This window comes from Chanos chanos, chromosome 7 (genome assembly GCF_902362185.1).
Source record: "Chanos chanos chromosome 7, fChaCha1.1, whole genome shotgun sequence".
NCBI classification, from domain to species: domain Eukaryota; kingdom Metazoa; phylum Chordata; class Actinopteri; order Gonorynchiformes; family Chanidae; genus Chanos; species Chanos chanos.
In genome coordinates, this window is record NC_044501.1 from 22,011,889 (window position 1) to 22,027,882 (window position 15,994).

Consider the following 15,994-nt stretch of genomic DNA (forward strand, 5'->3'; position numbering starts at 1 on the left):
TTGAGACTCCAAACTGACAGATTATTAACTGAAAACATTGTGTTTGTTTACTTAAACATTTCATAACACTGAAAACACAGTGTTGATAAATGGGGGGAAAATGCAACTTAAGGTAATGATTTCCATGTTTGACCCATGGATGCTGGATTGTGAAGTCAAAAGTTCATGTTCATAAGGAGGCACCGCAGTTGCCAGAATTTCCAAGACTGCTTCATGTTTTTTTTACACAGGCTTCCAAGAAAATATAACTGGTGTGATATTGGGCTAGCAGAAAAAAATAAGAGAAATACTTTAAGATTTAACAGTTCCTATTGGTAAAAAACCCTTTAAACAAGGCTACCTCATCAAGGTGAGTTTGGACACAACTGATTTCTACTGAGACCAGCAATCTTATACCTGTTTAGCTGTCTAATCTCCAGGTGGTTAAAGTGGAAAATGCCAGTTGATACACTGGTTAAGTGTTGATGAAGCTGTTGGGCCCACAGTGGTCCATGTTGTCAAAAATCAACTTGTAACCAGTTTGACACATTTATACTAATTTGTCAGCATGAAAATCTATAGAAAAAAGAGACAACTTTACATTTCTATTTTGAATGCATGGACTTACTGAAAATTGGGAACACAACACTGGGAGCAGCACCTGCTTTTTTCAACATAATTTTCAGTTTGAGAACGTTTTTAGAAAATGATGAAGGCCTGAAGAAATAATCCTACTTTCACTATCAATGAAAAGTAATGATAGATAGATAGATAGATAGATAGATAGATAGATAGATAGACAGACAGACAGACAGACAGACAGACAGACAGACAGACAGGCAGGCAGGCAGACAGACAGACAAGAACATTGGTAAGGATATTTAAGGATAGCTGAGGACACACATAGCATTGTTGTTGTCATTGTTGTTGTTGTTGTTGCTCCTGCTGCTGCTGCTGCTGCTACTGCTGCCTGCTTTGCTATGCTTTGCTTTGTTTTAAACAAATATACATAATAAACAGTGAAGACAACAAAAAGCTAATGACCGGCTAAGATTAATTTAAATATTGGTATTGTACAAAGTGCATCCCTTTGAGAAGGTCAAGAAATATTGCTGTAACACTGAGCATGCTCCCTCTCAAATAAGCGCGTACCACACTACAGCGATGCAGCTTTCAAGTGAGACGCGAACAAACCAAACAGACGTTGCGGTTTGCTGAATCGAGAGAGTCGCTGAATGGGAGGGAGATATTTTGACACAGATAAATCAGCTGACACAACATAACAGACCGAAAAATGTTTTCCACTGCACGTTGCTCCTCGACAACATCGTAGAAGCGGCTCTGGACAATACTGTTCGCGAGTTTACAGTGCGTAATCTTGACTCAGTTGGGTCGAAAATATGTAAAAGTTTAGATAAAGCCAAAGACAGAAGAGGAGAACTCCTCAACATCTTAAAGGTAGGATAGCTATACCTACGAGGATTTTCCCACTCGAATTAAATTAATACCAGTTAAGACTGATTTTAATGAAATACACACGGACACACGTGTGTAACCTCGTTATCCTTTATTTGTTATCTAAAGTTTATCCAAGGATGTCGCGTTTTGTTGGTTTGTTTTTAGTGTGACAATGAATTGTTATAAGCGTAGTCATTTTAGTGCATGTTTCAGGTGCGTGAAACGTATAGAGTTCGGATTCCTCATGGAAATTCCTGTTGAAAGTATTTTTTTTAGGTAAATCAGATGATTTTTTTAAATCATCCTTATCCGCATCTTCTAGCACTGTACTTCTGACTTTTAAAATATAGATCAGTTTATTTTAGTTAATGCATATAGGGAATTCTCTCGAGAAAAGCGCACGTTGCAACATTTATGCGCGCACTGGTACTCCCTGTGCAGAACATGTACTTTGGTTTATAAAGGTTTCGTTTCCCACAGACCGGACTGCATTTCTGTGTCTCTTTTTTGGGTCTGTGTTGCTTGGACATATAGTGTTTTACCTATAATAAATGCTCTTTGCCATTTAAACTTAATTCTTTGGATTCTGTCCGTAAACTAATCAGCTTTACATGGTTGCTGCTGTAGATTTTCAGTGTCCTCCTGAAGAAAACGATGATTATTCCAATACCTGGAATTAACTCAAATGAATCGATTGTGTCTCAATTTTAACACATTAATAAGAAAACATGGACTAGGCTAAAACAATTACACGCCTGCCGTAGGGCCTACACTTACACTGGCATAAGAGGCTGGTGAAATTTAATCCAGTTCATTAGAGCTTGTATGCCAACTGGCACTTACCAATACTACGAAACATCACAGTTGTTTGTTGTCTTCACCATGTTGTCAATGTCAAAATACACACAACATTTTTGTTCTATTTCTGGAAGCATGTGTCACAATAAATCAAGCATCTATCAGTGTATCTATTCTGGGTTAACAAGAGCAATACTGCAAAGTGTTTCCTTTTTCTAAAGATATACACAAAATGCCTATGTCTCGAACATGTTTTTAACGAAATGACAAATGGATTGTTTCACTCTGTCTCTTGATATGAAATTATTTGTTTATTGCTGAAGCATCTCTCTACAGATAGTACAATGTTAGTATCTTTCTATGGAATATATGACACTTAGAGAGACATACTCAACCACTTATCTGTTTTGATCAGTACAGCAAGAACTGCTAATGTTGCCCACATTATATTACATTAAGCTTTGTAACCTGAGGCACCTTTTATGCTATGTTGCTTTTCAGTGCAATTAGCATTTTCCTCATATTCCCACCAATTTTAACATACTCTCCCTTTCAAAATGTACTATTTTAAGAATTTAATGCTTCATCAACTGTGTAGTGAAGATGAGAACTAAAGCTCTCCAACTCAAGCTTGTATATTGATACATGATCATTTTCTTTCCTTTTCCCTTAAAGGGGCAGTATGTTTCTCTTGTCCTTTTGCAAGGTGTTCCCTATGTAATAATGCATTTCCTTGAAAGTGATTTCTCCTCTCTTCAGTGCAGAGAGCGACAGCATGGTGAAAGAGAACTTCCCTGGCTGGGTCCAGACTCCCGAGGACCACCTGGTGCACGTCAACGTCGGTGGTCTGAAGCAAAGTCTGTGTTCCAGCACACTGCGGAAGTTTCCAGACACGAGACTCGGGCGGCTGCTGGCCTGCGAGTCGGAGGAAGCCATCTTACAGGTCTGTGATGACTATGACGTTCAGCAGAAGGAGTTTTACTTTGACCGTAATCCGTGCCTCTTCCCATATGTGCTGCACTTTTACCAGACCGGCAAGCTGCACATTATGGAGGAGCTTTGTGTCTTCTCTTTCTGTCAGGAGATTGAATACTGGGGCATCAACGAGTTTTTCCTGGACAGTTGCTGCAGCTACCGCTATCACGACCGAAAGCTGGAGAGTCGACACAAGTGTTGGGATGAGGAGAGCGACGTGAGCAGTGTGGACACGTCGGTGGACGAGATCTCTGACCTCAACAGGGACATCTTGCACTTCCAGGACATGCGCTGCGGGAACCTGCGGAAATGTTTGTGGCTGACCTTGGAGAACCCGGGTTACTCCATCCCCAGCAAGCTCTTCAGCCTTCTGTCCATAAGCGTTGTTATCACCTCCATCGCCACCATGTGCATCAACAGTATCCCTGAGTACCAGCTCTATGATGAGAAAGGCAAACCAGTGGAGGACCCCACCATCCAAGCCCTGGAGGTCTTTTGCATCTGCTGGTTCACGTTTGAGGTGATTACGCGCATGCTGCTGGCCCCCAACCGCCGCAAGTTCTTCCTGCATCCCCTGAATATGATAGACATGGCGTCAGTGGTGCCCATCTACGTAACACTGTTCTTTGACCTGTTCGCCGAGAGCGAGTCAGAATTGGGAAACCTGGGGAAACTGGTGCAAGTGTTCCGCCTCATGCGAATCTTCAGAGTTCTTAAGTTGGCCAGACACTCCACAGGCCTCAGGTCACTGGGAGCGACACTACGGGTAAGAGCTGATACCTCAGCAAGAGTAATCACCAATGCCGAATTAACAGTCATCCAGTAACTTAGTGTGAAGACTGTGTGGCGGATATTGCTCATTTATTACTGTTATTGAGCAATCAATTTCATAAATTAATCTAAAATGATGAATGTTACCATCAGTAAATAATTTCAGTTACCAGTCCATATCAATGGACAAATTATGTAGACAAAGATGTGGATTAAATTCAGCGATCATAAAGGAAGAGGGGAAATTTTTAGAGTAAAACTTGATTGTGACACAAGAAACAATTAGGCCTGGATTAATCATTAAGTTTAATAACAATGATTAGAAAAAGAACACAAGAATGTGATCACTGTATAAACATGCTAATGACAAACTCAGTGAATAAAGGTAAATAAATAAATCAGTCCAGCAAGCTAACAAACTATTCAAGAACTGATAGGATGATGAAAGAAATAGCAAAATTGTCCAATGTAAAAAAGTCTCTTAATAGCCTCTACCATCTTGTGGATTTATTCCAACTATAGTTGGACAGTAGTTATCAGATATTATACCATCTATCATGCCAAATGCTGTTGAGAGGAGCTGGACAAATCATGGTTATTACTTATGACTCTGTGATGAAAGGAGGTCTTATGTTTTTCTGGCCAGGAGAAGATGGTGGAGGTTTGTCACAGGTATATGGATGTAAGAAGGTCACCAGTGACAGAGCATGTTTCTTCATGTCCAGCAGCACTTTGCTAAATCAGTTGAGGAAGAATAACAGAAGGTTGTTGGTGTCTGAGAGCAATGGAGATCAGACACATGCAAATGTAGAGAATCAAAGGATTCACTCCTGGTGTAGCTTCAAGGAGTTCTATGTGCTAACCAAAAATTCTTCAACATACAAATAATGTTTTTTATGATTGGATATTATCCAGGTTCAATAAGACAGTATTTTGCAAATCTGTTCTGGCTTTGATGATTGGCTATTAAATTTGGGGAGGGTTGAGTACACAACCCCCTTCCCACAATCATTCCTGTGAATTAATGATAGTGTGGGACAGCAAGCTTCTTCAGAAAAAAAATAGTTACAAAAGAACAAATAACATAATATTTACTGGGCCTACTTTGTGATCATAATATGAATTTCGCTTTCAGACGACACTAAACATGCCACTCCACTGCCACTCTGCCCTCTGAGTGTTTAACTTATTCTGTGCTAACAAACATGCAAAGAACTGGGCAATATAACACAAAATCAATAAAACATTTAGATTGAATGGTTAATTTGAAGATTCCTTATTCAGTGCAGAAAGTATTGTTTTTGGTAGCATTGCTCTAAGCATTGAATGGGAGTCAAATGAGAATAATTTTGTTACTTTGCCAACACTGTCAGTTTCATTAACAAGATGATGATGAATCTGAATCCTGAAGCTGGTGATGCCCTTCTGCATTCCTTTGTTAAGGCAAATGTGAAAGTTATCAGCTTACTTTTGATGATTGTTAGGGGTTATCAAATGAGTGTTGGCCAACACATGACAAATATTATCCGTTACTGGATACAGATTTCATGTCCCCCCTGGTGAAGACAGTTTAGGTGTGAACATACATCTGAAATTTACATTTACATCCGTCCTTTATTCAACATCTGTACACTGAAAATTTTGCTTTTCAGGGGATAGATCACAGGACTTCTTCATAGAGGTACAGCTTTTAAATTTAGCAAATATCAAAATGGGAAAATGTGCATGATGCTGCATATCAAATATGGACAAATCTAAAACTTTATTTTACACACACCAGTTTTAACACACAGGTTTCATATTAAACCCAGATGCTTTAAACATTTGTCCAGCTCTCATCTACATGCCATCATTAAAGATAATCTGAAACTAGTCGTGCCACTGAGTGGTAAAGGCAGAACTTCTTAATAGAGTCCGACCGCTATATATCGGCGTGCCGATATTATCGGCCGATATGAGCTACTTGCCGATTAATCCGTGTCTGCATTTGTAACAGCTGATAAATGACAATTAAAAAAGAAACGGAGAGACGGAAGATGTTATGAATGTTCTCGTTGCGTAGTATGTCCTCTAGAGGGCACACTACAACTACATTGTTGGCAACACATGTGCGAAAACAACAAATGACAACAGTCGGCTGACCCAAGCAGAGTAGACCATGTCAGAGATCATCTATGTTCATGGTAAGCTGATAATTGTCACGTGAAATACATTACTCAAATAATAATAAACACCCCCATCACTTCTCTTAGCCCAAATAAACTTGTCAGCCATGCCTGGTTTTTCTGCAGTAAAGTGAAAGCCCGTACTGTCAGTCAAACATCAAAATTACGTTAAATGTTAGGGTAGTTGAGTGGTGTAGGCTAAGCTGTCAACAAACTTGATTGTAGATTTATTAATCATTTATTTATTAAACAGTGCGGCAGTTCTAGCGAGTAAACAAACAACGGTCCTATCATCTCTCCCTACTCCGTTCTAAAAAATTGCTGGCAACATCGCTTACGTCGCTATCCATTGCTAAATGAGGTTACCCACAAAGCTAGCTAATGCCATGTTTATCAGCTGAAAACCGCTAATGCTAATGCACGGTTTAAGTATAGCGTTTAACTTATTCTGCTTAAATGAAGCAATGGTAAATATATCTGCAACTCGTATATACTGTCGGTGCATTGGAAATTATTAAACCATAGGGGACACATAAATAAACGTGGGCTGAACAAGTATCTAACATGGCTTGGTAGCAAAACAAAGTTAACTACTTTCTCTTTCAAAGGTGTAGCGTGAAATCCCAAAGTCCCAAGTCCTCGTTGCAGACAGTGTTCCAGTAGTAGATGCATTGAACAGCAGCGTTTACTCTAGGTCACTATCAGTTTACTGCATAGTCTAAGATGACGTTTTAAATGCCACCGAATGGTAGTTCAAAAATGGTTTCCATTTTACTGTTACACACACACACATTCACACACACACGTACATACACACACATGCAGAGACACATACATTTCATCTGATTAGGTATATCTTCTTTTGTGTCCTATTTTGTTCCCTGTATTACATAATTATTAGGTGTCAAGCAAATGAAAGGTCCTGGATAGATATTTCTGTGATACATTAGCAGTCCCTGAAGGAGAACTGTGTTACACTATTTCTCTGCTTAATGTTACAGTGCATTTCTGTGGGCAGAATTCAAGAGAAGCTTCCAGTTTACAAATTGTGTTCTTACACTGGTTTCTTATAGCTGAATTGCAGTGGCTTCTTATATTGCATTCTGATAGTTCACAGTGCTGTCTACTCACAGATAGAATACATTTGCATTGAATGTTCTCTGCTGGGCTCTGTTTTGTCTTAATGGACTGTATCGATTAGTCATGAAAAAACATCACCGCTAATCCATTCAGAACTAAAATTTAAAATGCTAAATCTGACTCTTAAACAGCTGAGAGGTTAAACCTTGTCCTTTCGCTTTGTGTCTTTTTTTATTCTCTCATGTAGCACAGCTACAGGGAAGTAGGCATTCTGCTGCTCTACCTGGCAGTGGGTGTCTCTGTGTTTTCGGGTATAGCGTACACAGCAGAGTATGAGGAAGATGTTGGGCTGGACACCATCCCCGCATGCTGGTGGTGGGGTACGGTCAGCATGACCACGGTTGGCTACGGTGATGTCGTGCCTGTTACCGTGGCTGGTAAGCTGGCCGCATCAGGCTGTATCCTGGGGGGGACCCTGGTGGTGGCCCTTCCCATCACGATCATCTTCAACAAGTTCTCACACTTCTACCGTAAACAGAAGGCTCTGGAAGCTTCGGTGCGCAACAACAACAAGAAGCGCCTGAAGATGTCCAAACAGGAGAGGCAGGGGGACACAGGCTCAGAAGGAGACAGCCAGTGCCTGGAGGAAGACGAGGACAATGGGGAGGAAGGTGATGAGGAAGGTGGGGTGGTGAACTACAGTTATGTGGATCATCCACCTCAACCATCTACGTTTGGGAAGAGAGCTCCACTGGCAAGCACTAAAGACTTGTACCAGCTTTGAGCTCCTTTTGGGTACCTTTCCACTGGGAAGTGTGGGTGTCTGTAATTCATCCATGTTTCTAGTACAAAGGCAGCAAACTGTGGAATTCTGAAGAAATTGTATTGATCTGCAAGCTGTTTAGAGCACTAAATCCCTTTGACAAAATAACTGGTCAACTTTTTAGTGTAGAAATTGTCAAAAAGCAGCCATTTGTTTGTTCAAAGTGTCAAGAAGACGTCACTTGGCCTTGGAGGGTGACATGTTGAGAAGATGCCATCTCTGAGCGGGATCTCATAGTCAAAATATGAGAAGAGTGAGAGATGCAGGAATAGGACAGATGTTTTGCCCATAGGGTAAGATAAGAAAGAAGATAAATCTTTGGTCTTTGGAATTTATTATCTATCTTCACTAAACAAGATGCGCACTTATGCAAAACTTTATTCCACTTTACATTGATGTATGTGCATGTTATTCTGTTCTTGTTCTTATTTCTTGCTGGTCTAACTTCTTTTAACCATTACATATTACATGCCATACCTACTGAGGGTTTTATGACTATATAAAAGCCTAACTCCAATGCAATGACACCGCTATCCAGCTCTGTTTTTTGGGGTTTTTTTTTTTCATTTTCTTTTTTCAAATTTATTATTTATATGCTGTGTTTAAAGTAGCTTGAATCATGACAAATGTCTCCGTTAAGAAGCACTTAACTTCAGTCGCTGCCTGGCTGTGCCCACTTTCCCAAACAAATCCCATACATCTCAATGAAAGGCCTCCTGTCGTTATTTGCAGTCCACACAGCATTGCTTTCAGCTTGAGGAGCTGCAGTAGCCCTAATGGTCTGCATTGAGGTGCAGTGTTGTATTGCAGATAGCTCTTTCAGTGCCTCTCAAAGCTCACTTTACACAAGGTTTTTTACACATTAGATGTAACCTAACCTTTCCTCCTGAAACAATTTGGGACTTTTTTTCTCCCGGAATATGTTGTGTGTGTGTGTGTGCGTGTGTGTGTGTGTGTGTGTGTGTGTGTGTGTGTTTTACCTTCTCTCTTGGGTGAGAGAACAGCAAAGCAGAATTTGTGATGTAATGGATACTATTTTATGATCAGTTACTGCCCTGATATCTCACTGATTCTGGCAAGACTGACTGAGTCAAGGGTCTGACAAAAGAGAGGCTGTCCCCTGAATGTTGTGATGATTTATTACTACAGTTGTCCATTGGGAACATCAGTGCCAACTTTGTCAGAAGATGAAATACAGCACCATGTCCTCTGCAAATATTATTATTACTATTCATAGACCAGTAATGTCCTCTGACCTTATTAGATATTACACACACACACACACACACACACCTTTCCATTCAAATTAATACATAAAATCAGTATGTATTCGTGCAATGCAATGCATATATGTATGCACAATCTGTCTTTTTAACAGGATTAAGAATCAAAATTTTGGACCAAAGAGTAGCACTTTGGCTGCATACTTTGACTGACATATTTGGACTTAATTCTCTCTCCTGGAGATTATCATGCTTCAATACAGCCTTCAGTGGTTATATCTTGTCACTCATTTTTATGTATAATTATCCTAATGGAACCACCACAAAAGGGTCAGATAATGTGAAAATTGTACCCTTTTTTGCATATCTTGGATGTATCTGAGCGCACTGGTTATGGTAAAACACTTTTCTTCGTGAATCAGTGGTCTGAGCCAAATGTTCATCATATTGCCTTAACAAAGTGCATCTTCTCCAGATCAGTGCTGGAATATAGAGGGGAAAACAGAGGCACTTAGCACATATAACCAGAGCTTCACTGCTGAGAGGTTTGCATCTTAACACATTCAGCCACTGCCTGACTACTTCATGCTGGGTAACGCTGAATTTTAGATTAACCCAGAGGACTCCTATGCTGTACTTCTGTTTGAGTAAGCATCACAATCGGAAGTCTAAAAGTGTGTAAACCCATTAATTTCGCATCATAAAATGTGAATTAGGCTGAGGAAGTGAACTATATTCAATCGTTGGGTAGTAATCATCGAAGCACACATGTATCATGCTATGTATACTGCAATAGATTGTTTGACTGCTCTGCGTGATTTGGGTCAATACAAATACATAGTCTGTGCAAAATCCATACTCTTTTTCAAATACTTTGCCTTTTGTCACCTCAAAGGTTGAAATTAGAATACCTTTTTATTCATCTCCTTGTCCTACCTCATGCTATTGAATTATACAATTCCTGAAGGTTTCAGCTTTTAAATGAGGATGGGATCAATGTAAGGAAATACCCCTAAGGTCTCACACATCCTCTGGAGTTACATCAAGTCCGTTCCTGGAAACTGGGTAACTAGGCAAGATGGGAACTGCTGTGTGGAGCAACTTTGTAGTTTGTCCAGTTCTTTGTAACTATGTAATGTCTACAGTCATTTCTCAAAAGAGCCCACTTTGAACCCTGTTTGAAAAATGCCTAAGGTCTAAATGAGAGGTGTTGTGTTTCCAAAAAAATGTTGGTCCAGTGCAAATCCACATGAGCAAAAGTTGGAAGAGACTCATTCCCTTAGACTTAACATAAATCTCCATGATTGCACACACAGTGAACAGTGAATTTGTCCTCCGCATTTAACCCATCCAACACACCAGTAGTGAACACACACCAGATGCAGGCAGCATTCTTTGCGCCTTCCTTGAGCATTAGGGTTAACTGCCTTGCTCAAGGGCACACAGCCATGGGAATTGAGTCCAGTTCTCTAACCTTTAGACCATGGCTGCCCCAGACTTGCAGCTGTAGTTTCTTCCTCAACATATTAACCCAAAAGCATGTAGTATTGTCTAATTGTTACACTTTCATAATGAAAGTATTTTTCCTTTACATTTAGTGTACTCGTAAATGTGTTGAAAATATGAGTGTAATGCACTGACAAAATGAGGAAGATGTTCATGAGTATGCACACTACATATAAGCCCTACATATAACAAGTCAAATGGAGCTCCCACAGTAGATACCAAGGTCAGTGTGCTATATATTTTGAGGCACAGACATGCCAAAAGAATGTGAAATTATCCCAAATGTAAGTCTGAATTTCAATAAAATTAAACAAAGTACTATACTATACAATTGTTCTATACTGGTTTGGTCTCTGTCAAAGTTTCTGCCCTTATTTTTTTTAAATATTGCGTTCTCTCTTTACAATACATGTTACAACAATGTTGCTTCACCAAACCCTGTCTCATATCCTCTGTGTGCTTGTCTGAGGCTGGTGTCATGAACAACAAGAGAGGCCGGATGCATGTGAACGTCCTTTATTTGAAAACAGAAGGTCAGAGAAACAGACAAATTAACAAAAATTATAAAGTAATAGAACCAAGACCTCAATGCAACAAGATTCTCTCTGTCTTAACAAAGAACAAAGGCTCAACCCCAACAAAAAAACCCCAGAAGATTTAAAAGGCAAGAGTAGAAAGGCAGTGGTATATGTAGCAATTTAAGAGCAGGGTAAATTAACAGAACACAGGTGTGACTTGGAAGACAGGGAGCAAAAACATTTGCAACCAATAAATGAATTATCAAGCAGTTGAAACAAATAACACAGAATACAGGCTAAGAGTGAGAACCAGGGCATAACAACTGGAAATTCCCTGCAGCTATTAGTGTTTTACAGCAATATATGTATTACTGAGGACCTAGAGACAGATATGACTGGTGGGGACATGTAAATTAGAACTTTAGTCCTTGAGGTATGGTTTCACACCAAGAGAATTAAGTCAACGGGGAGAGGATTCAGCAGGGGACAGGTATGAATTATAAATTATTGAGGTAAGTTTAGGTAGTTGTTATATGGAGATTAACAGAAAGCTCAGCACGTAGGATTGGGTGAAGACATGGCGGACCCTTGGTAAACCTGGTAAAAGGCTAAGCTGGAGCTGGGACCCAGAGGTGGTAGAGAGGAACGCAGAAAAAGTGAGAGGTGGGGTTGGGTAGAAAAGTCATCACCAGAGGACAAGCCTGCAGTCAGAGTTCACAGAACTTTGTGGGATGATTCATACTGGAGATGACAAGACTGCAGCCAAGTCTGGCATCTCAGTGGTCCTTTTAAATTTTTCTGTAGGTCATGGGCATGTGCCAAGCAGCATTAGTATTGTAACGGTGGGATGACCACATTCCCTGACAAACCCATAAGTTTTCCAAAGGGCTGTATGTCTCCGGGCACAACTCTCAGGTTAAATGTGTATGAATGTTTAGCTGAAGTGTATTTACCTTTAAGTAGTTGGATGAATCAGAAGGCTGTGTATTATGAGTGTGTAACAAACACACCATACTTATGAGTAAGATCATCAGAAGGCTTTATATGAAAAGGAGAGCATGGAGAGAGATGTTACTCTCTCTGAATTAAGAGTGCACTTTGATATTGGCCATAAGGATCATTTTAATTTTTCATATCAAATTTGTATTTTTTGTAGTTGCCAGATTCCTTACGTGGAATTATTTTAATGGATGTTGCTTTTTTCATCAACAGCACTCTGTAGTAACTCCACACCTCAAGTGGACATTACAACCCTATGTTCTTTGAAAGACTGAGACGTCACAATATAAATTGTTAATTGTTGCGTATTGGTTCTCAATATATGTTAAAAATTCACCACAGCACATGTAGCTACTGACCGGCATCTTGTTCCTGTCTGTATGTATCCACAGTAAACATGTCAAAATTACACCTACTGTCTTTCATGGTTTGTTGAAGAAACTGAACACATGTGCAGGATCTTCTCAGTTTTATTTAAATATGACACAAGGAACTTCTAGGACATAACAGACATCAGGTTCAGGATTCACATCACAGGTTGACAGTCCAACACAACACACCCAATTCCACACTGAGAACAAAAGACAAAACTAGGAGTATTTATACACAACTGAACAGGGCCTAACTGAAAATAGATGGAACTAATGGAATCAATTAACAGGGCGAACTAAGGAAACCAGGAAGTAACAAAACCTTAACCAAAACTAACCACTAGAGGAGGAAAGAGAGGACCAGGGCGTGACACTGCCACTTTGTCAGAACGACAGTGTGGCATTTTACATGGTCAGGTTCACACACAAAACACTTGTAGACTACATGTAGACCATCACCATTTCATTTGAGGTACCACTGTTAAATGAATAAAAGAGTGCAGCAGAATTTTTATTATACTTATTTCTATTAGACTATTGGCTATAGTAAATTTTACTTGTTACCTGTTGATCCTGACATAGGATGTGACTTCCTTGACCTTGAACACAGTAACTGGGATGTGACTCAAGATTTAGAGGTTAGGACTTGAGAATTACTCACAAAGTGCTCACATGTGACTTATTCCCTCCTCAGCAAATCACTGTTTTTCTCCTCTCACTGATAAGAAATCATCATCTGCGACACAAGAAAGAAATATTCTCACTGTGAAGACAGGGTATATCTGCCTACCTCTTGGATTGATAACAATCACCTTAATTTACCCTGGACAGGACAAAGGTAATCTCTCCACTGCAAGACATCTGCATCTCCATTCACAGCTAGACAGTCTGTTTCCCACCAGGGACCCCGTGGAACCTCACAGATGTCCTTGATGACCTCTCAGGACATATCACTAAAAGAACAAGTTCTTGTTAATGTGCCTCTACAACATCAGGAAGATCCAGCCGTCCCTGACTATGTGCACCACCCAGTCCTGCTGATCTGGCTGCAGACTGGTGATGTCTGGACTGGATTACTGTAGCTCCCTCCTTATTGCACATGACCTCTACAAAAGTTCCCCTACAATGCTGTTGTGTGATCCACTGAAACCTGCTACTCCAAAGAAGCTAACTTGCTGTATTAGTACAATCAGGTAACATGGTTTAATGGTTTAATTATGAATAGGTTATCACTCACTCAGTGTCATCTGAAGGTTTAAGGCATTCATGGTGAACGAAAGAGGGACAAAGCAGAGCTAGATAAGGTAGAGAATAGTGACTGGGTTGGGTGTTTGTCAGTATTTTCTCCTTCACCAAATTTAGGCTGGCATCAATGAGGCTGCAGACAGCATGATGGAGTCAAATTATCCAAAGTCAAACTCTGATCCTATTAAATATTCATCTCAGCTATTTTGGCAAATCAAAGACCTGTCACAGAGAAATACAAGATGGGAACCAAAGCTAAGGAAAATCGATGAAGTAAGAAGTTATGGATCGACTGAAGGACAAGTTCTAAAATCCTTTTCCCATTTTTAGCTGTAGTACTTTTTGTTAATTCCAAACACATGACTCTTGATTTACTGAATCAGGTGGGGGCAGAGTGATACTGGAAAGGGAGTGGATGTAACAGATGAAGTTTTGGAATAAACTGTCTGAGTGCAAGGCCAGGCTTGACAAGAGGATGCAAAGAGATTCCTTTTATTTTAAAACTTTAGGCAGAATTCAAAATCTGACCAGATGCATCTAACCAGCATGTGTTTTAACTTTTTTCATAAAATAGGGTTCACCATAATAAAAAAAAAAGCAGAGTTGATTAAAGAAAAGAGAAAAAGTGCTTTGCAAGCCATTGCCTCTGAGTCAGCTCGTAGTGTTGAATTGGTTGAACATATATATATGTTAGATGGTAATTGACTCTGGTTCTGCATTTTCGGTCAAGTATTAGGTTGCATTGTTTTTTCACCAGTATGTTCTGTTATACTGGAAACTGTAATTTCATGTAGAACTCTCATATAGAAGAACAGTAATATTTTTCCAGGAGTACGTTTATGTATGTCCTGCGCTTGCATGTGGTTGTTTACTCACATAATGAATTACATAATTTGTATAATTTGATATTTTGTAACGAAGCAATGTTGTTTGTACTCATACTGAATATAATGGCAGTTAGTTATTAATATGGTCAAACATGCAAAGATAATGTCATAGATTCTTGGATCTGTCTCAGCTACAGTCACTCCTGACCGACAGTCATAATGGTCATGGCAGTGTTAGTTTTGTTTTTCAGAGCTGCACATTTCAGATCATATTCGTTTTCCTGTGGTACATCAAGTTAGTGTGTACCCCTCAGATAATATTATAAGTAAGAGGTTCTTAGAAAGTGGTCTTGATATTATTTTGCTTATATGAATATATGTTTGAATATATGTTTTCCTGTTGCCACTTAAGTTACACAAGTACTCTTTAAGATTACAAATGACATGTGAAGTTCAAGTGGTTTCATAAGAGGAAGGTTGAATTTGTTGTTAACAATCTGCCTCCTTTCATCAGGTAGTTTCTTCCACTGTCTATAAATCTGTCAAAGTTACAGAAGAGAAAAATGCATGAAAGTTTTTTTAATGAGAATAAACTCTTTTGTGACATTTAGAATAAACTTTGTGTGCATCTGTGCTTCTTGAATTCAAATCATAATTGATTGTGAAAAGATGATTTTTTATGGATGAATAAAATAATGGAGAATGGCTTAGTCACCTACAGGCTAAATGCCAAGTAAAGGGAAATGATTTTAATACCAAAATTACCATGAGAACGTGTTCAGGCCTGCAAGTTGGAAATGTTCTGTTGTTTGGGTTGTGCTGGAAAAAAATCTAGAAGTCTAGTGGCAACAAATGCCGTGAAAATGCATTTTTCATTGGCATAGATGCACAACCAACATAGTGTGTAAGATAGTGTGTTTCTTTTTTTTTTTCTTTTTGAGGGGGCTGTAATTTCACACGGAGGTAAAGTGAAGCACATTAAAACAATAAAAGTACACAAAGCTCAGTGAGTGGTTTCCCAACCATACTGAAATGCCTTTTGGATCATTCGTCTTATCATCCCTGCTAAAAATAATAATAATAATAAAAAGAAATTCCTTGTATACCTTTGCATGTAATTTGGGCGTTAGTGAGAGCCAAGCCTGCTGTAAGAGGTTAAAGACATCAAAATGCACTCATGTTAGTTAAAACATTTGAAACACCTGCAGCAGCAGTACCAGCACAGTACTACTTTAGCATTTACTGTATGTGTCACA

At 39.4% G+C, this 15,994-nt stretch overlaps 1 protein-coding gene across 1 annotated transcript; it reads left to right on the top strand.

The window, feature by feature from the left end:
* The first annotated feature begins 3,010 nt into the window (after positions 1 to 3,010).
* On the top strand, positions 3,011 to 8,010 carry LOC115816131 (potassium voltage-gated channel subfamily S member 2). The gene is made up of 2 exons (XM_030779100.1): positions 3,011 to 3,976; positions 7,474 to 8,010. Exons 1-2 carry the CDS (start codon positions 3,011 to 3,013, stop codon positions 8,008 to 8,010), a joined length of 1,503 nt encoding a protein of 500 aa, XP_030634960.1.
* The last annotated feature ends 7,984 nt before the right edge of the window (positions 8,011 to 15,994 follow it).